The sequence below is a fragment of the Thrips palmi genome, unplaced genomic scaffold, assembly GCF_012932325.1.
Source record: "Thrips palmi isolate BJ-2018 unplaced genomic scaffold, TpBJ-2018v1 HiC_scaffold_10, whole genome shotgun sequence".
NCBI classification, from domain to species: Eukaryota; Metazoa; Arthropoda; class Insecta; order Thysanoptera; family Thripidae; genus Thrips; species Thrips palmi.
The window spans coordinates 9,974,039-10,000,085 of record NW_023144621.1 but is presented as its reverse complement, the minus strand read 5'-3'; the positions used below and the strand labels follow the sequence as shown (position 1 = coordinate 10,000,085).

General features: G+C 55.5%; 4 protein-coding genes across 6 annotated transcripts in view; 3 read left to right on the top strand and 1 right to left on the bottom strand.

Annotated features, from left to right (window-relative positions):
- LOC117647444 (ell-associated factor Eaf-like) overlaps positions 1 to 12,065 on the top strand; it is a 28,985-nt gene extending 16,920 nt beyond the window's left edge. The window contains exons 3-4 of the mRNA XM_034389191.1: positions 10,031 to 10,264; positions 10,336 to 12,065. Of these exons, the coding sequence (XP_034245082.1) occupies positions 10,039 to 10,264; positions 10,336 to 11,060 (951 nt within the window). The 5' untranslated portion in view covers positions 10,031 to 10,038 and the 3' untranslated portion in view covers positions 11,061 to 12,065. The remainder of the gene's footprint in view (positions 1 to 10,030; positions 10,265 to 10,335) is intronic.
- A 305-nt stretch (positions 12,066 to 12,370) lies between these two features.
- LOC117647453 (ADP-ribosylation factor-related protein 1) lies at positions 12,371 to 14,098 on the bottom strand. The gene is made up of 5 exons (XM_034389200.1): positions 13,894 to 14,098; positions 13,628 to 13,798; positions 13,405 to 13,486; positions 13,117 to 13,288; positions 12,371 to 13,031 (listed from the first exon to the last, which is right to left on the bottom strand). The coding sequence occupies exons 1-5, from the start codon at positions 13,984 to 13,986 to the stop codon at positions 12,944 to 12,946; spliced, it is 606 nt and encodes a 201-aa protein (XP_034245091.1). The 5' UTR covers positions 13,987 to 14,098; the 3' UTR covers positions 12,371 to 12,943.
- Positions 14,099 to 14,192: 94 nt separating this feature from the next.
- Positions 14,193 to 16,941, top strand: LOC117647424 (F-box/WD repeat-containing protein 2-like). 3 transcript variants are annotated; one of them, XM_034389173.1, is made up of 8 exons: positions 14,193 to 14,325; positions 14,409 to 14,700; positions 14,789 to 15,048; positions 15,150 to 15,349; positions 15,424 to 15,594; positions 15,697 to 15,867; positions 15,957 to 16,231; positions 16,316 to 16,941. In XM_034389173.1, the coding sequence occupies exons 2-8, from the start codon at positions 14,417 to 14,419 to the stop codon at positions 16,485 to 16,487; spliced, it is 1,533 nt and encodes a 510-aa protein (XP_034245064.1). In that variant the 5' UTR covers positions 14,193 to 14,325; positions 14,409 to 14,416; the 3' UTR covers positions 16,488 to 16,941. The 3 variants fall into 3 exon arrangements, with proteins under 3 accessions (XP_034245064.1, XP_034245056.1, XP_034245072.1); XM_034389165.1 differs by having other exon boundaries at positions 14,387 to 14,700; positions 16,316 to 16,487; XM_034389181.1 differs by lacking the exon at positions 14,193 to 14,325 and having other exon boundaries at positions 14,562 to 14,700; positions 14,769 to 15,048.
- Positions 16,942 to 18,937: 1,996 nt separating this feature from the next.
- Positions 18,938 to 21,909, top strand: LOC117638928. The gene is made up of 4 exons (XM_034374151.1): positions 18,938 to 19,018; positions 19,176 to 19,312; positions 19,577 to 19,655; positions 21,844 to 21,909. Exons 1-4 carry the CDS (start codon positions 18,938 to 18,940, stop codon positions 21,907 to 21,909), a joined length of 363 nt encoding a protein of 120 aa, XP_034230042.1.
- The last annotated feature ends 4,138 nt before the right edge of the window (positions 21,910 to 26,047 follow it).

Sequence of the window (26,047 nt, the reverse complement as noted above, 5' to 3'; positions counted from 1 at the left end):
ACCCCACCCAGGGCGCGCGGCTTGCATGACACGTCGCATCGAGGGAATCGGAGATAGGCCCCACTCCGGGGCCCCTGTCGAGTGCCCCTAAACTAACGGGCAGCGCGCCCAGGACCCTAAAGGACTGCTTGTCGTCCACAAACTGGAGCCTTGGAGTGTTCCGCGGCACGGCACGGCACGGCACGGCGCGGCACGGCACGGCATGGCGCGAGGGCTGCTCGACGCCTCCCGGCAATAAGGCTCTATCTTTTCCGTACGTCTCTAAAAGGCTCTATCTTTTTCGTACGTCTCTAAAAGGCTCTATCTTTTCCGCACGTCTCTAAAAGGCTCTATCTTTTTCGTACGCGTAAAAGGTTCTATCTTATTCAGGATTTGATTAGTTATTATAACTCTGTTTTGGGTTTTTACTTCCTTTTGATGGTTGAGAGTGAAAGCACATACCGTCATGAACCGAAATAAACCATCATGTTGATAACTAATCAAATCTTTAACTCTCAATATGTCAAAAGACTGCCTGAAAAGATAGAACCTTTTAGGCGTACGAAAAAGATAGAGCCTTTTAGAGACGTGCGAAAAAGATAGAGCCTTTTAGAGACGTATGAAAAAGATAGAGCCTTTTAGAGACGTACGGAAAAGATAGAGCCTTATTGCCGGGAGGCGTCGTGCTGCAGGTGGGCGTGGCCGCGTGGCCGCGAGTTCAAGGCCCTGCAGGCTACGGGCGACGCACGCCGCTCGGCACACAAAGCTAATTAATAAAACACAATGCCTGCCTCGCTGCCTTGCACACTGCAGCCCAACACTGTCGACAGCGCGCGTTAAAAAAATAAATTAACAAAATTGGAGTGACTCTGGCTGCAGCAGCGTGCGGGCACACCGTCGGTGCAGTACAGGCAGCAGCCCGCGTGACGGTGTGGTGGCGTCCCGGAGACGTTCTCGGCCGTTGCGATGCGATTTTCGAAGAATGTAGTGACGGCGACGGCGTTCCCGTGGGAGGGACGAGGAGGGGCGAGGAGGGGCGAGGTGGGAAGGACAGGGAACTGGGACGAGCTAGCAAACAAAGTGCGGGACACCTCACCATTGACAGGCACTGCGCGGCCTGGCGGTCCTGGCGGACGGTCACTCCATTTGAAAGGACCACAGGCAGGCAGGCAGGCAGACAGAGGACAGACAGCCAAGAAGACAGGCAGACAGACGGACAGACAGGCAGACAGACAGACAGACAGACAGACAGACAGACAGACAGACAGACAGATAGGCAGGCAGGCAGGTAGATGGACTGCCAAACTGCGTGCCGGGCCGCCCGCTCCCGCTACAAGAAGTGCGTCCTGTGCTGCCATTCTCAGTCCCCAGAAAAGCCCCCGCAGCAACCGCATGTGTGTGTGTGTGTGTGTGTGTGTGAGCGCGAGTAAACACGCTTGTGTGTGTGTTTGTATGTATATGTACCTGTGTGTGCGTAAAAGTGGGGAAAGGGGAAGAGGGCGGTGGAGGGGGGCTCGTGCATGTGAATGAATGACAAGTAGTGACTCGACCAAAGCGAGGAACATGATGTCGTAGGCGTGACCTGAAAATAAACACTCTCTCAAAATTAAAGCATCCTGGCAAATGCTGCCCTCCAAAGCACGATTACAGGCATTTTTTTGACTGGGATTAATTAAAGGACAAGAGCGAAAGCGACGCGAAAAAGTGCACGCGTGAGTGCGACACTGTACGCGTGACGCGTCGCGCCGCCGAACCGTGACCGCGTTGTCACGTGATCGGTGTACACGCGTGCGAACGTTGCGTGTGCTGGGCGAGTGCGGGGCGAGCAGTGCGCGTGCAAAGCGCGCGTGAAAACGCCGGCGATGATGTATGGGAACGCGGGGGAGGGGGAGTCTTGCTTGTTGTCTTGTGCTGCTGTTGTTGTTTCCTTGGCGTAGTTACGCCACTTTGCGCACAGGCCTTGGCTTTGGCTGCCTTTCGGCTGCGGGCCATGCGAGGGGCCATGGCTTGTTCACCGCACGCCACGCCGTCAGGCCGCCCCCGCGCACGCGGCGCCCCCGGCGGCCCCCGGCCACGCCAGGACTCGAAGCCTCCTGGACTCGAGGACTCTCTGACTGCGGCCCGCTGCCGGCTGCATGGCTGCACCGGCGGAGTGGCCTACTTTTGCCCGGCCGCGGCGTGGCGCGGCGTGGCGAAGCGGAGCGGCAAAGCAGATCGCGCCGCGCCACGCCGATCCGGTGCAAGGTGCCTCGAGGTGCTGCTGCAGCTTCGGAGGAGAGCTACAGTGTAGCGACTAGCCACCGCGCGCCGCCCGTTCGGCAGGCCTCTCTGGATGCCTCTCGGAGCCTCTCCAAAACAGGCCTGCCGCTGCAGAGGCAGCAGCCTAACGCAATGGCTGTTGGCGCTGAGGTCACGCCGGATTCACACCAGATTCGGACCGGATTCACACTACCCGCACCCGGCGCGGCGGCGGGCGGCCCCCCTCCCCCACCCACGCCATCCGCGAGGCGGCGGAGCGGTTCGGGTCGCCTTGTGCCCAATGCACCCCAAGGGCCCCGGGCCGGCTCCGGGCCCCAGGTCCACTGTATCGCGTTACAAGGTGTCGCGCAGTCGGCGCGGTCCGGGGCCGTTGTTCGGTTCGGCCTGGGAGAAAGGCCCGTGGGCCGCCGAGCCGCCATCCTCCACGACGCCATGCCGGCCATGCGGTACGAGGCGGGGAAGTGCCGCGGACCAAAGCTGCCGCCGGTTGATTGAAAAACACGCCGCCCCGCCCCGCCCCGCCTGACGTGCTTGACGGACGCCGCGGTATCGCGGGCAGGCCGGGCCTTCGGGCCGAGGAGCACGAGAACACTATAACTCACGGTTTACTATCGCGAGCGCGGAATGGGAGAGCCAGGCGGAGCCGAGCCGGCCGGGTGGCTGGGTGGCTGGGTTCGCGGGCAGCATGCTCCACCAGTGGCGCTGCCGTGCAGGTGCAGAAAGACTACCGTACGACGTAAACCGTAACCGTTGTCCGACTTGAGCATGCACGTCCCTTCGGACCGCGGTGCCGCGGACCTGCTGACCGATTCCGAGAGTCGCTCTGTCTCTTTCGCACTCATGGGGCGCGGCGTAGGGGTGCGAGAGAGCGACGGCTCTCAGTCTGGTGCCGCGGTGCCGTGAGCCGTGCCGTCGGACAGTTTGATGCTCGGCAGGCGCGCGCCGCTGAATCTCTGAATCGGGAGCAGATCTCTGCGGGGGACTTCATCCCGCGCGGCTTCCCGCTTCATCTCACGCGAGGCGGGCCAGCATTTCGCTCGTCAACGAAAGAAAAGGGGTGCTTCGGGCAGACGAGCAGACGGACAGGCAGACACAGGGACTGACAGACAGACTGACGGACTGTTGGGCGGACAGACGGACCCAGGGGCAGCAGCAGGGAGCGCTAAAGATGGGACACCCATATAGGGAGGCCTTTTCAAAGTGCCGCCCTGTCGGCCGTTCGATCTGTGTGGCTGGAGGCTGCTGGAGGCACCCCGCGCGAGGCTAGACTACTTTGGCTGCCGGGCGTCGTCGCGCCCACGCGCCCCGCGGACTGGTCTGACCAATAACAGCCCAAAAGGATTATGAATGGGGCGATCGGGATTAGAACGTTCCCAGCGGGGCGGGGCGGGGCGGGGCGGGGCGGCCCCCTGCCTGGGTCGATCGGCCCTCTCGCTTTTCGGCGCGGCGTTGTTTCCGTGAAATTTATCTTCGTCCACCTTTAAAGCCTGCCTACATGGCAGCGACAGTAGTCCACTCCAGCACACCTACACTCATTCGCGCACACACACACACAGCGCGGGCCACCACCACGTGGAGAGGTTATTGACAGCCAAAAAATCGAGCACGTCGAACAAAAAAGCAAGCAAGCCTTATAGGAGTCAGGAAAAAAGAGGCGAGCCGAACGGGGGCGTGGTGTTGGCCCCGCCCCGTCCCGCCCCGCGTGCGGCGAGGCATTGTTGTCGACATGATGCCACCGCCGCGGAGTGTGCAGTGTATACACGCGTGGCGACGTGCCGCACAATGCCAATTGCGCACCACGGCGATGGTGGCGATGGCGGTGATGGCGGCCGCGACGCCTTTGACGGGCCGTATGCACAGCGCGGCGGGCATTGTGGTCCGACAAAGTGGCCGCAGTGGCCGCGCTGCTGTGACTGCAGACTGAGGCGAGCACCGCGTCGATAAGGCGCCGACCTGCTCGCCTTGCGTCACAACGAGTGGAGTGGTCACCACCGCGCATGCAGTCCATGCAGCCGTCGTTGTCCGGGGCTGCCTCGACGGGGGCCTCGCTGGCCTGGACCAGCCTGGACGAGGATGGCGGAGGCAGACGGCCAAAGTGACGTCAATCGGTGAGGGCCTCCGCGGGCCGGCTGTGCTGGGCCTGGGCCTCGGGGGCGGGGCGCCACAGCCCGGGTAATTTCATTAGCACCCCGGGGGGCGGGGGCCTGCGGGGCTCCGCCGACAGCCCGGCGCGCGCTCGGCTCGCGCTGGGAGCGATTATAAGTTTGTTTGCGCTTTGCCGCTTTGCGCTCCGCGCGCGAGGCGTCAACATTGTTGTCGGCGCCCTTCCCCCGTTTTCGCTCCCGTCACATTACTCCGTCCCACGCCGCGGCGTCGCGGCGCGGCCTCCGAATCGCGAAATCAAATCGCGATTGTCGCTTTGGAGGTCGCCTTATCCGCGGTGATGGGCCGCTTCCTCGCCCCACCCCGCCCCTCTCCCCGCTGTGCCGGTTTGTGACGGTAACAGTTGGCGGTTTTGCACGTCATTTCGTCTGCCGGCCCTGCCGCTTTGAGCCGCCGCCGACTCCCAGCAGACTGATTCCGAGAGTCGCTCTGTCTCTCTGGCACCTATAAGGGACGCCCCATGAGCGCGAGAGAGACAGAGCGACGGGATCAACTCTCGGAATCAGTCTGCTGGGACCGCAGCGCACCGAGACCGAGAATTGGAAAACGCACCGAGGCGTCCCCCCTCCCCTCCCCCGCCCTGGCGGTTCACGCAGCAGCGCTAAACCTTCATTTTCGCTCCAATCATGCGAATGTGACTGTTCTCGCCTCCGGCCGTTTCAAATATGATTAATTTGTGAAAAGCGGCCTCTTGTGAGCACGGGCAGTTGGACGCATCGGCTCTTGCTCCTTTTTTTGCGCAACCGAACGGCTCCGCTGATCCGCGAGCTGAGCTTCTGGTTCTCATAACGTAACTCGGGCCTCACTCGCCCATTCGCTCATTCGCAGTCGAAAGAAAGGGAAACGAAAGTCGGAGCGGAGTAATGCAAATGATCCATGATCACGACGCACGCCCTCAAGTCATTGTTTGTGCTTTTTTTCGTTAGTTTCATTTTTCCTTGCCGGTTGGTTTTCGCAAATGGGTGCTAGTGGATATCACGCACAGTCATCGTCTTCCCTGGCTTCACTCACACTACACACACACACACACACACACACACACACACACACACACACACTCATGCCACCTCGCCCACACATCCAGACACACGCACGGCCGACGCGCTGTAGCACTCCACTCCACGTACGCACGCTCACTGGCTCGAGGGGTACCATTAAACGCACGTCGTAAATAAAATGTTAATTAATCGATGCCTGATCGTCCTCCTAATAGTTTGATGGCAGGCTCTCCGGCCGTGCGGCCTCACGGTGTGGTGCCGGATCGACGACTCGGCGCGCTGTGCACTGTAATAACGGTCTGCGGTCCCTCCTTATTATTCCCGCGCCGCTCTCCGCTTTGTCTATTATCTCTCTCACTCTCCAACAACACACCGATTCCTGCCCCATTTCTTCTCCCCCCCCAGTTATTCAATTACCAGCTGACGTTTTCCCCAAAAAATTTTCCTCCGGAAAGGACTAAGTAGAGCGAGTGAGACAGAGACACCAGATTCATGGGCGGTTTTCGTTCAGATCGTTGCGGGCTTTCCCTCTCGCTTGCTCTCGGGCGCCCTTTTTCGCCCTCCATTTTCCATCCTTGTTCTTCTCCAGATGAGTCACTCCCTCGCGAGTCACAATCGGCGGACGTTGCTGCAGTCCGCGACCCGCGGCAGGCCGATTCCGAACAAGTCGCCCCGTCTCTCTCGCACTCGTGGGGCGTGCCGTCCGGTCCCGTCCGGTCCCGTCCGGTCCCGTCCGCTAGGATGTGAGAGACAGAGAGCGAAGATCCGCTGTTCGGAATCTCGCTCGGCACGACGAAGCCCAGCGTCGCCTGGCGGCGAGCCTGGCGGTCTTTGTTGTTGTTTTTTTTTCGCCGCTCGGCGCTGAGTACGTATTATTTGACTCATGTTTTAAAACGCCATTTGTCAAGATCGACCTCGCCTTTATTTGCGAAGTGTGCTCGGCTTGTCCGGAGCAATGTCGCGGCATCGCGAATCGTCCGCCTCCTTCACAGTGTAGTCGGGCGGCGCGGCGGCGCGGGCAAAACGTCCATAAAGCCTGGCGGAATGAAATCGACCTTCGCCTTCACGAAAAAAGGCGGGAAAAAATGGGAGCTTTTACTGCACAATGCTTTTGTGCGCCTTGTGTTGGCACTCACGTCGGCGCCGAAAAGGCGGAAAGGAAGCCGATGGGCCGTCGGGGCGTCAAGGCGTCAAGGCGCTGTTGCTGTTACAGCGTTACGGCATCGGGGGGCGAAAATGACGGGGCGCTCCAGTTCGCCTCGTTGTGTCTCTGTCTCGCCCATCGACGAGCCCGGTGCATTATAGCGCCTGATTGCCCCGGCCGCCCGAAAGAGGACCATTCTCACCTGCATTCTCACCGCGCGGCCGGCCGGGCCGGGCCAGGCGGCGAGGGGCGTTGCGCAAGGAGAGACAACCCCGCCCTGCACAGTGCACTCGCTTCCTTGGCAACCCGAGCACCGCGAACAAACAAACAGACAGACAGCAAGACAGGCAGACAGACATTGAAACATACAGTCGGCGGGGCGGCCAGACGATCCCTTGTTGTGCTCTCGAGCCGCTCGTGCGTCCAAGTCTCCATAACACGTGGATGAGTCGGTGGCCTCCAGACTCCCACCCGCAATCGGAGCACAGCCAGCCAGCCTGGGAGGAAGGGGAGACTCGTGGAGAACGGGGGGAAACCAACGGAGAAATTGAAACGGAGATCGAAAAAGAGTAGAAAATTCAGCCCAGCGGCAGGTGAGGAGGAAACAAAGGGAAATTCGGACGGGAAATGAGGAGAGGCGCACGAACTGATTAGAAATGTGCGCGGCTGGCTGGTGATCGACGGGCAGCGCCACTCGTCCGCTTCGCTTTCTTTTTTTATCATTCCCGCCGGTTTCACGACAGAGTGCAGCCCCGCCAAGCCCCGCCAAGCCCCGCCAAGTGGCGATGGCATGAGCCACGATTTCCGCGCTGGTTGTTCGCTCCACTGGATGCCCGCCGCGCCGCGCCTTGGCCGCGCCACCCACCGTGACGCTTTTCATCGTGTCAGCGGCCCAAAAAAATGGAAACCCAATAAACTTCTTTCTTCGCTTTTTTTCTTTCTCTCTCCCTCTTCGCACGCCGCTTTGTTTGTGAAATCCGAAGCGCGAGGAGGGCTTTAGTCCCGGGCGGATTAGGCCACCGCGTCGTGTGATGCAAACGTGGAAGAGAGTGCCCAGAAAATTGGGTTCCTAGAGTGCTCGAAATTGTCCATGCCACTCGGTATGAACGTCCTTCTTTCTTGGAGTCGGGCAGTTTGCAGCAAGCTTCTTTTTGTCTCCAGCAGAGTCCTTGTAGCGACGGGGCGAGGTTACCGTGGCTGCCATGGGCTGCCACGGGCCGGCCCGCACCGAGGGAGTGGCTGGGTTTACGCCGAGCCGATCCAGTCGGGTCTTTGTCCGCAGTCCCCTCGTCTCCCGGTCTCTGCAGCGCAAAGCCACGGCAAAGCCACGGCCAGGCCGAGCCGAGACGTCCCCAGATTGTTAATGCCCGTCGTAACATCGCGCCGCGCCGCACCAAAGCGTCTCCATGGCGACGGGGCGGCGGGGACGGCACCGAGTTCATGACTCACCGCCCACGCCATGCACGCCGCACGCCGTCGCTGCACGCTCCGGGCGTGGGCGACACCGCGGGCCGCGGCGGGGCGGGGCGGCGGCGTGCGCTTCGGCAAGGCTTCGGCAAGGCAATCCGCTGCATGCAGCGCTTGCAAGGTGCTTGCCCGTTTCATGCCCGCTGCTGGACAGCGAGCGCCTGCAGCGTCCCGGGGTAGGCCACCCGCTCCGGCCGCGAGCGCGGCGGGACTGCCTACCCCCGGCCCGTCGGGCGTCTGAGGCTATCCTGCCGACGTTTTAGCACCAACATCATTCATTGCCCTTCTTATTTACGTAGTAAAAATTTAAAAGCCGAAAAGGTTTACAACAACTTGCCAGAACGCACCCGTGGGGCGTCTCCTACAGGTGAGAGAGAGACAGAGCGACGTTTGAACGTGCGCCCGAGCGACGCCCACGGCACGGCGCGCGCTGCGGTTCGATTCCCGACAGAGTCTTCCTTCCCCCCGAAGGGCCGAAGGTTATTGAAGCGTCGAGGTTGTGACCCAGTGGCCCCGTCCCGCCCCGTCCTCCGTGCCGCGGTGCCGCGGTGCGGCGGGGAGACGCGGCCCTTCATCGGAGCGGGGCGTAAACCAGTAAACCAGTTCCCAGCGGCGGGAAGGGTCGCCGTACACAATTATTATCGATTTACATAGAGCGTGCTTCCTCGCTTCCTCCCGCTGCCCCGGTCGGTCCTCTGCCTCGCGCCTCTCTCACTCTCTCTCACGCGACCGACGCCTTGGCCGTCTAGCCGCGCGCCTTGTCCGGCGGTTCGATTCGGGGTGGGAACCTCATTATGATTGCCTTCGAGTTCGAAACTGTGCCGCACCGCGCCCCGCCGCCCCGCCGTCCCGCCCTGCACTACCGCACCGTTACGCCGTGCCTACACTGCCGAACGAGTCGCCACTTTTTCCCCGCTTCCCCTCGATGTAGGAAAAAAGTGGTTGTCCTGTTTGATGGGAGTCGGTCTGCCGTTAAGAGTGCGAATGTCACTGCCAGGCCGCCACAGGCCGCCACACACAATGGTAGGGCCGTGCGTGCCGGGTTCCCTGCTGGCGCCGCCCTGGGCCCCCCTGCCCCGCCCGCTCCGCCATGCCCCGCCCTGCCGCACAACGGCGGACCTGCCGCGCCTCTCCCACGACATAGGCGGCTGTGTCGCCGTCGAGACGTGTCCGCCAGACCGGCCAGACGCACCCGGCGGGGCGCGGAAGCGCGCGGAAGCAGCTTCCTCCTCGTTCCACTTGTCGGAGTGCGTGGCCGCGTGGCCGCGTGGCCGCGCGGGCAGGCCGAGCGGAGGTGCAAAGGGCAGCCCGTCAAGCACACCACCGCCAGCACGGCCTGCAGGGCCTCCGCCAGGACGGCGCCCGAGACACGTTGTGTAACGAAACGCGTGGAAAGGGGAGACCGCGGCCCCTGGCGGTGCCCTGGCGGTGCGCTGGCCGTGCCCAACAAGTGCACAATGAGCAGCAGACACCTCCCCGCGCTGCGCCGCGCTGCGCCGCGCCTTCCAAGTCGTGCACCGCGGATCACTGCCGGGGCCTAAAGTTTACTTGGGCAAGGTCTTGGGTAATCCTGTCCCCTTGCGAAGAGGTTTTTCTCGCTTTGTTTTCGCGGGCATGGCGTTTTTTATTCGTCCTAATGGATTTTTTTCCCTGCCAAAAGGATTTTAATGGCAAAGGCATCACTGCTCTAGGTGATCTCGGGTGATATTACCGAGCGAGGACGCCGGGGCACTTCTCGACTTCGGGGGGTCCAAGGCTGGCACGCCTTGCGGGATGACGGAGAGTAACACGCTGTCCCGCTGGGTTGGGTTGGGTTGGCCGGGCTTCCAGCCGCAGCACTTTCGTTTTCATGCATTCATTTGGGGCCAGAACGAATGAGTGCATCAATGTGCACGGTCAGCCGTGATATCGAATCTGTCGAAAGAAAGAGTAAAAACAACTTGAAAAACCTGCGTGACCGAACGCCAAACTCACGGAACGGAATGGACTAACAACCGTGGCGCGTCTTGCCTGATTGCAGATTAGAAAATGGCGCGCAGCGCGACCTCGTCCGACCGCAGCATCCCTCACCTGAGGGACATCTTCTGGAGCGGGTCCTCGTCGTCCCACGCCGCCGCCAGCGCGCCGCGCGCCGCGCCCTGGCATGGCGGGCACGCCTCGCACGGCTCCAGAAGGCAGGACGAGCTGGCCGTCAACGAGCTGGCCTACCAGTTCCAGAACGACGCCAGGGTGACCGGCAGCAGGCCCAGTAAAGGTGAGACACTGCGAAAAAAATAAAATAAAACAAAGTTGTTTTGAAACTGAGCGTTACTCTGGTCGTTTCAGGTGCCGGCAAGGAGCACTTCTGGTCCAAGCAGGCCGCACCGCAGGGCCAGCGCTCCGACCATGCCGTCGACCAGGGCAACGACAGCGCCATCTCGGTGGGCTCCACATCGGAGGACGAGCACCAGGCCGCGCCGCAGAACAAGAAGAAGAGCAAGAAGTCGCGCGCCCGCGACAACGCGCGGACCCTCACGGAGCGCGACGTCAAGCACCTCGAGCGGCACCTGTCCATGAAGAAGACGATCCGCAAGAAGATCATGCGTGACCTGCAGCAGGCCTTCGTCGAGGACCCCACTGAGTTCCGCGTCGAGGACATCAACAGCCACGAGCAGCTCATCCAGAGCCTGAGCTTCGGGACGCCGTCGCGGCACGCCACTCGCGGCCACCACGCCGAGTCCAACTTCCTGGACATGCTGCGCGCCAACGGCGGCACGACCAGCACGCCCTCCTGCGCGGCGGCGCGCCAGGCCGGTTACGACGACCAGGACTCTGGCCACGGGTCGCCGCGTGGCTCGCCCACCCGCGAGCTGTCCTCGGACAGAGGCATGACGCCGCCGTCCGCGCAGCAGCAGCACCACCAGCAGCAGCAGCACCAGCAACACCAGCAGCACCACCACCAGCAACAGCAGCTGGACGACTACGAGGACGGCGCGGCCGACGGCGACGCGTCCGGCAAGAAGACCAGCTTCTGGCGCCGGTTCACCATGAAGAACAAGAACAAGCGATGAGCGCGGCCCCACCGCGCGCATCACAACTTTGCGTGTCAATGGGCAGGTAGTCGGTTAGAGCTGCTCCACGCTTTTAATTTTTATTTGTTAAATGAGCAATTGTGTTTAGTTATAAGTTTAGAGAGCTTATTTTAATGTGACGAACTTTCACATTGCTGGTGAAATTAAATCCTTGACTGATACTTTCTGTATCCAAGCATTGAAGAGGGGAGGTAATTGTCCCGTAAGTTTTAAGTTCTCCCACTAACGCACTTATGTTCTCGACGACGGGCGTCGTTCCTACACTACCGCGCCGACGAAACTTTCCTCTGAAGAGAGAGTTCGATTTTCTAATACTCATGTTGACACTACTTTTCTATTATTTCGAGATGCTGTCGAATGGATCGCCTGCGCCTGCGTTCGGAGGGCTGGCAACCCATCCAGCACGATCGACTCTAGAGCAATCAGAGGAATAAATGAAAGTCTGAAATAAAGGGATCCTTACTGCATAGAAATACCTATAGTGTCGAGTTTTCAGTTTGCTGTCCTGTGTACAACGAAGCTGTACTTTAACAAAGAAAGAAAAAAAATGATTCACTTGAGTTTGTAGCTGATACCACCGTTTGTGGCAAGCTGTGAAAAAAATAGTTAAACTCAACATGATTGTGATACTTTAACTTAATAGATTGATACTGAAAAAATACAAAACAAAAAGAAACAAGAAAAAAAAACACAGGTCAGCGTCTTAGAATGTTGAAGTAGCTTTTAAGATTTCTAATGAACACTTCAAATACAGCATAGGGTATTTTTGTTTGTCATGTTAAGTTCATATAGCTAATAATTTTTATAAAAATATTCACTATATGTTGTATTTTTATTGAACGTTGGATGTATGAATTTCATTAGTCTCCCTTGGAAAATTAAATTCTGATTTTTAAGACACATCCAGAACAGTGGGACGGTGCGGAAGGGAATGTCAGAGTAACAGAAACAATGGAGGAAAATAAATTTGATATTAGTAATTGATGAACTTGTTCCTTCTTCACAGCTCCCATCCTTTTTCCCGCCACAAATCCCGCAGTGCGCCACTCGTGCAAAAGACAAGTCGCTTCGTTTGCCTGACCTACTTCAATGAAAGCCCAAACCTTCCCTAGAGCAAATTCCGAGCAGGGGTATTCACACTTCCTATTGGTGGAGCTACTCCCCGACAGGCGCGGGGTATCTCCTCTCGTCGAGAAGAGGCGCCAGTGATAACAAACCACACCAACAGTGAGATTTCCTGGTTGGGCATTAGGATTCCTTCAAACTTATCAAAAATAACAACGGTTACCTTGATTTTGTTACAACAATATATTTTACAAAGATGTAAAAATCATAAAATCACAAATGTGTCTTGGAGCAACAGTAAATGTTAAAGTGCCAAATAAAATACTGAAATGTCAGGTTTAAAAAATAAATCATTTCAGATGCAATGGAGCTTAATTATGATAGACAATCAGCTTCAGAGAAAAATTATAACAAAGGCAGAGTAGTTGCATTACACAAACAAGTACTTATGTAAAAAGTACAAATGCAAACCTGCATTGTGTTGTGCTTTGCTCCTGGATAGGAATGTATACCTAAGTTCACATACTTAAGTTTATAAAAATACTTATCTCAGAAATTTACAAATAATGTAAGTTCAACTATAATAAATTATTTCTTACTCTTTAGTTAAAAAATATGAATGAACTGTACAAGATAACACTTAAATTGATGATTACATTTGTAGTTATAATCTCTTAGGAACATTGAGATACATTTCTTGAGACATTCCATATGAACCCTAAGAGTGATTCAGCAACCATCAACACATCACAAAGAAAGAAGACTTCCTGATTAACATGCCATAACTACGATTGTTATCAAGAATCTTGGTTTCTGGGAGGTCGTACATCACTGTTGCGCTTTATACAGTCAACTAGCCACCTGATTCCTTCATCCACACCTTCCCTAGAAGAAAGAGCATGTATTGCATTAGTATAAGGGCAAGAAAATAATATTAGGCATTACTCTGAAAAATACTAATATGGCATACCCAGTTAATGCCGAAATAGGCATGACCATGCAGTCTCTTCTTCCAATAAGATGTGCATTCTCATTAAAAATGGGCTTCACCTCCCGCACACCCATGCAATCTGTGATATCTTGTTTATTCGCCAATACAAGGAGAGGAACACCTTGAAGAGTCTGACTGCTAATCATTTTATCTGAATAGAGAAGGAAAACAGATAAATTTAATGTTTTTCAGGCATGGGGTTCCTAAATTTATTAAATTATTTGTTTCAAAGTATGATGTAATACAATGAGATTAGTTTTTGATTACCAAATGTTTCTTTGGATTCAGCAATCCTGTCTCGATCAGATGAGTCTACTATGTATATGACAGCATGTGATTCAGCATAATACTGTAAACAAAAGCCCAATAACAGAGTCAAAATACAGCAGAGAGAAGCGGATTAATTCCATCCATATGGCATTGAATTTTCATGAGAGTGTCATAATGTGTGGTCACACCAAAACACCGAACCGAAGCATAATACACATACCTTGTCCCAAAGTGACTGAAGTTCTTGCTGCCCTCCAAGATCCCAAAAGTTTAATGCAATGCCTCCAACAACGACTCGTCCAATGTTCAGACCAACAGTGCTGGTGATTTTACTCGGATTCATACCACGATATTGACGCAAAAGCTGTGTCTTCGCTGCTTCCAGATATGTCTAAAAAAACACACAAGCAATAAAAAAGCATGAAAATGACATCATCTGACTTACCAATTCAACAAATAAGATATGTAATCTATAACAAGCCTTACTGTTTTTCCTGCATTGTCCAGGCCTAGAATCAATACACAATAATCGTCTTTTTGCACCAAGTATTTGTAAAGTCCATGGAATAACGTGTACATATTGACACAAGAAGTAAAACCAAAATATAAATATCACATATCAAATCATAACCTCCACGTAATAAATAACACTTCAACAATTTCTCATATACTTTCCCTTTTAAGCACAGAGAAGTTTCTCATACAAAAGTCCTTTGTTTACACTCGTTTGTCTTCTGCTTTTTGTTGTTGTTGTGGCTGTAGGCTGCTAATCACTGATTATGATATGCTAATCACTGATTATGATATCCTTGAAAGGCGTTTTTCACGAGATGTTCCCTTTGCCGTTACCGGCGATAAATCCTTAGAAGCACAGCGAGGTTTTTCTGAAAATATAACCTGCTAGTGCTCACTGAGAAGGTAGTTTCTCGCGAAATTATTTCCTGGTGTGGTTATGTTTCGTTATGCAACCTGTCAAAAGGTGTTGACATTCTTCATTTCAGCCATTAACATGGATGATAAGGAACCTGACAGGGTCCAAATAAATGATGATTGGTTTGCAGTTTGCAAGCAAATGTTCAGAAATCTATCATCGGTTGAAAAATCTTCAGTGATCCTCACCCTTATAGATATGTGTGATACTACGGCTCGATTCAATCTTTTAAAGTCCTGCAATAAAGCTTTACATTGTGATATTTTAGCATCAATGCCTCAAATAGCGCTAGATAAAATTCTTGGCATGCTGGCTGTGTCAGATATTTTGAATGCCTGCAAAGTTAGCCCACAATGGAACAAGTGAGTATCAATACAGTTAAGCATGTTAGTACAATTTGAACAATAGTTATTGTAATGTAAATAATTAGTTTGGACTTCATTATTTCAGATGTATCTCCAATTCCACATTTGTTTGGAAAAATAAATGGATTGAGCTTGGCATTGGCAGCTGCAGGGATCAGAAAGAGTTCAACAAACGAGACTGGAAAGAAGACTGTGTCACAGCGGAAGGGCTTTACTCAAAGATTGCAGGGAGAAAAGTTCTTGAATACGATTTGGACCTGTTTAACGATTTAGATTTATCTAATAATTCACACGGTTATATATCTGCTATGGATTATTGTAATGGCAATCTAGTCATATGTCACAGTGAGCGTAAATCAACTTTAGTTGTAATTATGACTGAGGTGTGTTTTATTCCACCTCACAATACCAAATTTTTTTTTTTTTTTGTTTTTTTTCTTGTGCAGGTGCAGGTGACGAGGGTGGATCAGTGTTCACTCAGAAAGGGCTTGACTGGAATTACCTGTGCTCATTTCCTGTTAATGAGCATGGGTACCCTTCCAGTGTACTTCTGCTACCCTCAAACTTATTAGTAGTGGGGAATAGCAATGGAAAAATTACCATTTGGCGTCTTTTAAATATCAGACCTGGGTGTTGTAAGCATGAGGTAATTTTAAATATTTATTTTGTCAAGGTCAGAATTTGTGTGGTCAATGGTTTTTATTTTTACTCTTTTGTCAGGTCAAGTTGTTACATGCCTGTCATGGCCACACGAGCATTGTTTTAAGTGTTGATGCATGTGAAGAAATAGGTGTAGCTGTGTCTGGATCAAGGGACGCTCGCATGAAGGTTTGGAGCCTCATGAGTGGCAACTGCCTTAAAACATTTGATTATTCCTCACCAGTACTTCAAGTTTGTTCCATTTTCTATCTTATTATTACATTTCTTTTTCTGCAAGCTGTTTTAGAAACATATTTTAAATAATAATTTGTGTTACATTTGTCTCTTGGAAAGGTTTCTTTTTACTGTGGGTCCAAATCTTTATTGAAAGACTACAACTTTCTCTTGGTGCATAGCTCAGAGAAAATATTTTTGCAATCCTGGAAAAATTACACTAATTGGCTTCAAAAAAGTGTGCTTGAACAATGTATAGTGACAGATGCAAACATTTTGCCTGGAGTCCACGTAAGTAATCAATCAGAAACTTAAACCAAATACAAGCCGCAAAAGTTTACAGAAAAATTTACACCTCCTGTCATTTTTTTTATTTCTAGATAAAAAATGAAACACTATTCTATTGCTCTGTTACCATGCCAGACGGTCAGGAACGTACTGATTTCAACATCAAACGTCTTAACATGCCAGCCATTGTGGGCAAAAGTGGTGATTCTCTCTGCACCCATCTCAAAGTGTTTAGTTTTCAAGGCATATTTAGAAAGTTAATGCAAGTTGGAGCTGTCTTTGGATTATTAATATCAGACGAAAACATTATGGCAATAGATATAAGAAGAGGAAGCGTGCTCTTTAAGGAGTATGTTCCTCATTCTGTGTAAGTTATTTTAAATTGTTTTAATTTTGACTGAGTTGATAAATTATCATCATTAATTTTTATGGATTGTGCTCTTGCTTACAGTGCAACAAGCCTGACATTGCCTCAAGTGACCGTCGGTGCTGGAAAGTGGCTTGATGGTCTTCTTTATGTTAAACGGTATGGAATGCTTTTAGCTATTGCTATCTATGGGAAAAACCTCACTCTAATATCATGGGCACCGTCCATACCCGAATTTCCCTCTAAAGAAGATTGATTTTGGAGAGCAATACATGCCACACCTATTCTAGATTCCTTTCCTCATACGTATCTTTATTAAAATGAGAAAACACAAGAAAAGTTATTCAAATGTCTGTCTTTCTCTCTTCCAGTTTAGTTTATTAACTTCCTTGATCCCTCTAGCGGGACACTAAATATAAGTTCACGATACAACTGAGTTAATTTTTGAGTAAATGTATTGACTGTCAAAACATAAATTTTGTGCTTCACTGAATGCGGCCAAGTTACCATTTACAGTATTCAAGTATAGAGCAAATAAGCAATAAATAGAATTAGCTATTCCTAATGTGCTTCCTCATGAAAATTCCTGGAACTTTTATATGAATTATGAGTCCACATCCATTTATTTGTCTTCCCTCTCTTTTCTGCAACACTTTGAATCACCAGGCCTGCATTTATTTTCGAAATACATAAAAGGGGATGTCGCATTATTGCATGAATTTTTATTTCTTCCCCTTTGAATCACAAGCTATAGAATTGAACGGAAATAAAACTGCACTTCATGAGCGTGTGCAATGTGCAGTGCCAGTGCGGACTCTGGACGCCGGCCATTGGACTCACCACACTGAAGGAGGGTTCCTAGCAGATGCACGAAACGGGCGGGCCTGCGCGTCCGTTTCGGTGACCACAAATTTTCTTAAATACCGTGTCCGCGGGCCCGGTAAGAACCTGCCAGTTCGGGACGCAGAGCGGATGCTCCGACGGTAGCCGAAGCGACTTCGTCTCGTGCCCCAATCAGCCAGCGGGTGCTTCGAACACCTCTCCCCTCGCCTGCCGCGGCGGCTGCCGTTGGTTGTGGCTTTGCCTCGACTCGACCGGCGAACGCGTCCGTCTGTCGTCGTTTGACGCATCGGATCGCCGGCCCAGTGTGTCTACCTACCTCACCTCACTCCACTTTTCTAAACGGGCGCGCAGGTCCGCCCGTTTCATGCCTCAGGTACCTAGGTGGGGTGGGTGGAGGCAGGGAGCAGGGACTGGAGAGAGAGACTCCTATCCGCAAGATTGTGGACCGCGCCGCCATCGTGCCGTGGTGGTGGTGAGCCTGGCCGGCCGGCCGAGGTCGACGGAGACAAACGGTAGGATTATACTTGTTGCTGCCGACATTATCCGGGCGACTCGCCACTCGCCTCGGGGAGAAGGGGGAGGGGGAGATTGTAATGGAACCTGTCTGTTATCTGCTATCGGCCCCACTTGGGTGTGCCCTTTGAATGTGTGGCTCGCGTGGAGATGAGAGAGAGAGCCCCCACCCCTAACGCCCTACCGCCCTACCGGCCCGTCCGCCACTCCCCTCACTTCTGGTCCAGGCTCCGTCCAGGCCTTCCCGTGGTCCTATGTACACTTCGTGTCCAGACTAGGACCTCGGTCCGGTCTGTACAGTTGAGCGCACAATCCAGCCGGCCCCCTCCCTTCCCCCTCTCCCTCCCCCTCCTTTTCCTGGTGCGCGTAGAATTCCTCCTTTGTTGATTGACGAGCTGATCAACCTTTGGCCCGACGACGCTGACGTGCTGGCCGCGCTGGCAGTGGTGGATGATGGCGCAAATTATCTCGTCACTCGTTCCCTCGTTCGGCCCTAACCAGGGGCAAGAAAGAGAGCAACAACGTAAAAGAAAAACAAAACACAGACGCCTTGACTTTCCCGCCCGAATGAGCGAAAACACGCGTCCCTTTCCCTAGGACTCAACGCTAGCGGCGATATCGCCATCGATTTTGCATCAGGGCCGTGGCCATCGCGGCATCGCGGCCGTGCCCATCGCGGCCGAGCAGCAGGCCGATTCCGAACAGAGCTTTCGTCGTTCTGTCTCTCTCTCACCCCTGCGGTACGGCCCATGAGTGCGAGAGAGACAGGACGACGAAAGCACTGCGAATCGCTCTGGAGCTCAGGCCCGCCGCCCTGTCACGCGGCGTTTTGTTGTCGTTATGAACAACGCCAGGCAGAGCCAAATCAGCCAAATAGGGGCCTTTAGGACTGAAAAATAGGCCGGCCGGCCGCCCAATTTCTCATAGCGCGTTGCCTGCCATTGCCTCATCAGCGAACTGATTCCGAAGAGAGGTTTCGCCACCTTGTTTCTCTCGCACTTTAATGGGACGCCCCGTGTTGGTGTGAGAGAGGCAGAGCAAGGAAAGCACTGTTCGGAATCAGCCTGCAGCACCATTAGCTCGCGGGCCGCGCCTCGCTCTTGGCCTCGCTGCTGCAGTCGCGGTGTGGCGGTTTCCCGCAGTGCGAGGTGAAGGCAAAGGCTCCCCTCTCCGCTGGTGGCAGCACTGATGCCCTAAGTCGCTTTGATTGTTACATTGTCACCGCCCGCCGTGGCCGCCATGGCAGGCTAGGCCCGGCTTGGCCCGGCTAGGCCGTTGGCTCACGACTTGTCGTCATGTGATTTCCCCTCCCTCAATCTAGCCCCTCCCCGCCCCCACCCCCACCCCGACATGGACGTGGGAACAATCATGGTGCGGCCGGGGTCCCAGCCCGCACCGCCCGCGGCGCCGCCCATCGCGGAGGCAAACAAAGTAAGCAGACCGACACATGTTGACACTTGTTTTCTCCGCGAGAATTTAGTTTCCATGCTGATCGCGTGGCAGCGCCAGCATCGCCAGCGCCACTGCCTGCCGGCCCGGTACACTAGGAAAGTAACACTGTCAAGGGGCCGTGTGGTGGGGGTTGCAGCTGGGGCTGCTGCTGCTACTGTCGTGGTCGCTGCTTGGCGCGCTCCTCGTGCCCGCCGTCGTCCTCAGCATGCTGTACCTGCGCAGCCGAATCTGGGCGGCCCTGGCAGCGGCCAGAGCGCGCCCCGTCGTCATCTGGTTCGTAAGGAGGCTTGCAGGGCGGGCGAGTGGCGGCTGGACGCGACGCGCTCCTATCTGTCAGCCAGGCGCCTGTGAAGTCGAGGGTAGGCAGTGCCGCCGCGCACCGCAGCGAGGCGGGCTTGCCTACCTCGCAGGCGCCGTAGCTGTCGCTGTTTGCATCCCTGCTGCACTCCTTTGCGTGCGTCAGGGCAGCCTAGGACAGCCCGCCCCGGAAGCAGGCCGCGGAGGCCGAGGCCAAGCTGAGACGGTGTCTTAATCCAGGTTGGGCGTGGACCCCGAGGGCGATTCCGGCCCGGGGGAGCTGGGCCCGTCAAGCTACTTCCTGCGGACGGGGAACCGGGCGAGGCCCGCCCCGCCCGCCCCCACCCCCACCCCCGCCCGCGGCCAGCTGGCTCAGCGGGCGTCCGCGCCGCAGCACCCCGTCAACGGCCTGCTCAGGGAGCTGGGGCTGGAGGCGGGGGAGGAGGACGACAAGGCCGAGGCCGCCGAGGCCAAGACGGGGGCGGGGTGGCGGCGCCGGCCCTGGAACACGGACAGCGTCACCAGAACGGCGTCCGTCGGCCGGAGGCCCCGCCGCTCCATCTAGGGCGAGGCGGGGCGGGGCGGGCCGATCTTCGGTAAGAGGATAAAGAGAATGCTGTCGTCTGCCCCGCCACGGCGGCACGGCCGACGCGGGCCTTCGTCGCCGCGCAACAACTTAGCTTTATTTGCCCGCCAGGACGAACGACCCTCCAATAAAGCACCGAGAGCCGCCCGTTCGACTCAAGGACCCTCAGCCTGTGCCTTCTGCACCTGCAGCTCGCCTAGCACCCCGCCACTGCGCTGCAGCCCTCCAGCGAGACGGTTAACCGCCGCTCTCGGCTGCTCTCCGCCACCCTCCGCGCTCGCGGGAAGCTTCTTGGAGAAAGAGGGGTGCGCTCGACTCCTAATTACAGACACAGTGCGCTCCCCCTCCCTCTCCCCCTCCCCCTTTTCCAGCGCCGCCACGCCCCGCCGCGTTTCACGTTCGCTCCGACAACTGCTTGGGCGCACGTCGAAGATTTCCTTAATTCGCTTTGTTTCTACTCGGCAAGTCCCCCCCCCCTTCCCCTCTCTCCCTCCTGCGGGCCGCAGTGGAAGGCCGTGCGGGGCAGCGGAGCCGTCTTTTTTCCTGGTGGGGAAGCAGTGACAACGCCCCGGAAAAACCTACGGAGTGCCAAGTCTCTCCGAATTAGTTCTCGCCTCGCCAACGCCCTGTTTCGGCAGCGATCTAAATCCATTCCGCGACCGATTGGCAATGATTGTGAGGGTTGTCGCGCGGAGGTCCAAGTCCGAGCAGCCCGACTTGCCCGACACACTGTGGCGTCCAACGCACCGCGCGCTTCGGAGCGCTTGGCATGTCTGTCACGGCCGCTACCCAGCCCTGCCCGAGCGCTTAGCCCACCCCGTGTACCCCTTGCACCCTCAACACAGAGAGACGCTCCAATCTATCAACTGACTCCCGCTGTTCCCTCAAAGTGGAGTCGCTGCGTCTTGGCAGCGCCCGGCTCGTCCGCTGGCCGCCTGCGCCCCGTGCTCCGTCGGACCGCTGCCGCTGGCCCGCTGGCCCGTCGGGGAGGGGGCTTTGGAGTTTATGGCATGTTTGGACCCCAATCATTGGTTCGGTATAGTCGGCTCCCTCCTCTGGAAGCCAACCCGCTTTGCCGGTCGGTCGAGTAAGCAAACAGCGACGCCAACCGCCGCGGCCACGCAACGCGCAACATTGTGGCGGCGCCATCACTCAAATGTTTTCTGGGAGACAGAGAATAAAAGACTCGCACGGCCGAAAAAAATTAAGCAAGAGACCAAGCGGTTTCAAACCAAAAATAAGCTCTGAAAGTATAGAAAGGATCTGCTCGACAAGCACGCAGAAAATCAATGCTTCGTAGGAGGGTGGTAAATAACTGTAAGAACAACCATCACAGCGCTTTTCAAAGCCGTCGGTGATGTTCTCGGGTCTAAAAACGCTTTAAAAAAACGGCGGCAGGCCGCGTGGCGTGGCATGGCGCTGTGTACACGCGGTGTAGTGTCTCTGTGCTTTGCGGTCAGAAAAAAAGAAGCAACGGAGACGGCGCGCCGAGCGCTCATCAAAGGCAACCGTGAGAAGGGGAGGGGGACTTCCAGGCAATCCGGCAGACATCGGCCGATTGATTAGCCACGAGACTCTTCCATATTGCCGTCCTTTGCAGCTCGGTTTATTGTGCGCGCGATTCGCAATTCAAAAGGACCCCCCACTACTGCCTGCCACCACCTCCACTTCCACCACCTTCTCCCCACTCTTTCGTCTCCATAACCGCAGCCCCTACGGCTCGTGCCGTGCCGTGCCGTGCCGGGCCACGCCTGACGACGGAACACTGTTGCATCGGCCGCGTCGGCACTCTCGGACAGCGTAAGCGTTGTCGTATTTTTCGCAGAGTGTTTCGGTCAAGGGTCGGGCAAAGCGCGACGGACTTTGACAGTTCTAATACCGCCATCCCAACATTGAGACTCTGTTTTTCGGCTGTTTTCAGATTCGTGGCGCCAAGGTTTCCCCCAGAATTATGAGCATATTTCCAAGTGAATACGTTACTGGCTGATTGACGGGAGGCCCACGAAATGACCACCTGCCTGCAGGGTGCTCGGTGCTCGCTCACTGGCGACGCGGCCTGTGTGGCTACACTCTTAGTCGAAAGGCGTGAATTTTCTCTCCATTTCGCTGGTAATGGTGGTGACGCCCTTCAAGAACTGTTTGAACCGCATCTGGAGAGATTTGACCGACTCCATGTGTACAGTCATAATAGATTTGGAGCGTAGAAACGATGACGTCACATTTTCCTCTCCCTCCTTTCTCGCGCGAGTGCCTCCCCCACCCCTTGTAAAATTGGAGAGGGTGGGGGTGTTGCCTTGACTTAGGCGGCACGCTAAAATGGTCGCAGGATAATGGCAGTGAAAACGCACGGGGCGACGGGAATAACTCGTCAGGCCACGCTGCCACGGCCACCGCAGCCACCACGACGCCGTGCCTAAGGCCCAGGGTAAAGGGCCAAGGTATGGCCTACTCTACCTCTGTCCGCCCTTGGCTTTCAAGACCTCTCCGATCGCGTCCTATCTTCGGTGCGATGTGCGATGAGGGTTCGGTGCGGCGTCGCCCTAGCCTTCGGGTCGCTTGAACAGCGCCGGCGGTGGGGGCGTTTTGCGGCCTGGCGACGGAGGCCGGCGGGACCGAGGCGGGACGCTCCCTTCGCGCGGCTGTCTCTACTGCATTTGGCACTCCACGTCGAGGACCTCCACTGGGGCCCTCATGGCCTGTTGCACCAGGGCGAGGTGGCGCAGCGCGGCGTGTGGGGCGGCCGCCGCGCCTCACCACGCCCCGCCACGCCGCCGTCGCCGCGCCCCACAGAGACTTGGTGGCGCCCTCGGCCTGCTCCGGCTGCTCTGGGGGGCCCGGGCGCCCGGCCCAGTCAACAGCGCGCAGTCCCGGCGATCAGTCCTACGGGCCGGCAGCCCGGCAGCCAGCCTCCCAGCGTAGTGGCGCGGCAGCGGCGCACGGCCAGCACGGCCTGCACGGGGTGCATGGCGGTTCGCGGCCCCGCGACGCCCTGAGGCGCCCCGTCGCCCTCCACCCTGCAGCACCTCGCCTGTGCCGACTGCCTCGTGGCGTGCCTGGCCGCGCCGGGCCGCGCCCCGCCTGTCAAGCTCGGTGAAGCTCACGCCGCGCAGCCCTGGCCTGCCCCGTGCCGCCCAAGGTGCCGCCACAGTGCCCAGGGCCTTGTCCTTGTCGGCAGCGTCGGCAGCGCACCCACTGCCAGTGCACCCGCTGCCCAGGGCCCCAGCACCGCGGCCCCGCCGACCCCCGTGAGTACACCGGAGACCACAATGCTCACAGCAATGCTCGGCGCCAGTGCGTCGTCATCGTGCTTAAAATCAGGGGATGGCACTTAAAACGTATGTTCAACGGCTGAATGGATGAGTGGAAAAACGAATTAAGGGATGAATACACCACCGATTCCACGGACGCACCATAAACGCAGAAAATATGAATGTCTGCAACACAAGCAAAGCCGTCATGAGATCATTCTGGTCGGAAAGAAATCATGTTGTTAAAACCTTCGCTTTTAATTGTGACTTCTCGCGGTAGGTAATTTGACGTAATGTTCTCTGATGTTCCATGGACGAAATACTCGAGCGACCTTTGCACGTGATAGCCAAGCCCCCGAAAACGAGGCTCCAAAGGTCTTGAACTTTGATAAGTACGGTCCACGGCCGGGCTGTGCCGCACATTTACCAACTCTTCCCTCGAAAGCAAACAACTAAAAACAGCAAATCCTTGAGTTGTCGTGGCAGCGCAGGGTCCCGTCCAGCACAGAGCAACTGTAGCGGAGGAGGGAGGAGTGCTTATCAAACCGAACAAGGCGGGGCGGTCGTAGTAGCGTAGCACGACGAAAAAATGATACTCCCAAGTAGTTGATCCAAGTTGATTAGTTTCATTTTTTTTTCAACTTTTATGTGCAGCAAAATTGTGAGGTGAATGTCATAAAACCAAATGAAACACCCTCTTTTTTTTCTTGAAAATATCATAATATAGAACGGATTCAATTAAGAATTTTTTTTTCTCACTTATTGAAACATTAAATGCTGGATAACATGAACCAGTCTTTTGCCCAGAGGTACACGTGCGTTAGGCGTTCGCCTAGTTTCCGGACGGCCCCCTCTAATGCCATACAGTGGCGTGGCATGCGAAGCGCAAACAGCTTGTAATAATGAGCTTTGAGACTTATTTTTACGGTGATGACGCGTGGGGACGGCCTTGCTCCCTTGTCCTGCTCTCGCCACGCCACTCGGCATGCCACTCGGCATGGCAAGCCGGACGTGGAGATCTGCCTGCAGTCTGGGGGCGTTTCGCCACTTCGGCGCGCCGCGACGGAAGAGGGACCTGGGCAACGACACGGTCGTCTCCACCGGCAACGCGGCAACGCGGCCACGCCAACAACAGCAACGCGGGGCGGTCACGTGTGCGTAATTCGTTACGTCGTGTCAACGCGAGTAGACAGGGCAGGGCGGCAGGGCGGCAGGGCGGCCTTGGAAGACCGCACCGCGTCGCACCGCCAAAACGTGGCGGCGGGGCGGAAGGAAGGACTTAATAAAAGCCTCACTTAATGCTTTTTTTTTCAAATCTTTTTGGGAAGACTAGGGAAGCTTGCAAAGGCTGACGAGCAGGTCAAGGTCAAATGGGTTACCGTGGTTGCCTGGAAGGCAGCGACTTAATGCAAACCGTGCACTCGCTAGATGTTCTTGAACAATTGAAGTCTGACTCAGTGTCACAAATCCGTGTTTTCCTGTGAAAATTTTCACATTTGTTCAAAAATGTACAAATGAGTGACTAGGTTTTTTTTTCTCGCGCTGCAGTAAACAATTAGGATCTTCCTCGCGCGGCTGAAACCATAATTAGATTCTTCCTCGCGCCTCGTCGAAGATGTGCGACAACAGCATCCGTTTCCAACTGTTTGCACGGTGGGGGATGGCGCCCCGCAGTCCGACGCGTCCGCGGGCGGCACCGAGGCAGGCGGCCAGGCCAGGCGGGCACAGGGCCGCCGGCCAGCCCGCTCCGCGCCGGCAGAATTAGAATCGAAAACCGAAATGAAATCACCTGGCAACATGTTGGCGAACCCTCTGCTAATTCGATTAGAGGGAAGAATCGGGAGGGGGAGGGGGGAGTGACTCCGGGAGGAAAAAAGTAGAGGTGGGGGAAAGGGCGGCTGCCAAGGGCAGCCAGGGCTGCGGGCTGTTTCATTCAACGTGTGGACTAGGACCAGCCAGCCCGCACACACGCCAAAATGAGATTCCTCGATACTGCGCTGGCGGGGGCGCATGCACCGCACTGGGCTGAAAATTCAGTTGACACTGCCTTTGTCGAGGCGTGCGAGGCAGTGATCCAGCCAAACGGTTTGATAAAGTGCTCTCTTTTGGCGGGCCGCGAGGCAGTACCCTCGCAGAGCCTCGGCCCGGTGCACCGCGGCGACGACTCTACTCGGGACGACTTCCCGGAGGCATTCTCTGAGGCCTCCGAATAAATGGTTCGGTGATAATGAGCTTGGATGGCGTTATCTCGAAACAAGGCCGCCAAGTGGAAAGGCCGACGGAGCGAGGCACCGCCAGGCACCGCCACGCACCGCGAGGCACCGCCGAGGCACCGCCAAGCACTGCCAGGCACCGCCAAGCAAGGTGCAAGGTGTGTGCGACTCACTGCCGCCTCAAAGGAGTAACAACGATCAGCAAGGTCGTTGGTAAAGGAGATGCTGTTGCCGCCAACTCTCACGCATGCAACAAAAAGCTTTATGAATGAATGAATGAATGAATGAATGAATGAATGAATGAATGAATGAATGAATGAATGAATGAATGAATGAATGAATGAATGAATGAATGCCGTCAGTTGCGGCGTAGGTTCCTTGAGGTCCTGACGTCCTGGGCGTCCTGGCCGCGTACCGCCGCGGGGCCTGGACGTGCGCCGCCCTCCCTAGCGGCCCGACGGTCGAAGTGATGCACCGCTTCAAGCTCCAACAAGCTGACCCAGAAAGCTGTCGAGAAATGAGACGGAAGGGCGGTCGGCGCGTGGCTCGCTCGGCGCGGCTCAGCGCCATTTCGGCCAACCAGCTCATTAAGTAATGTCTCTACCCTTTGAGTTGATCGAGACAGAAAAAAATGTATAAAACATAAAACGAAGACAGAAATAGG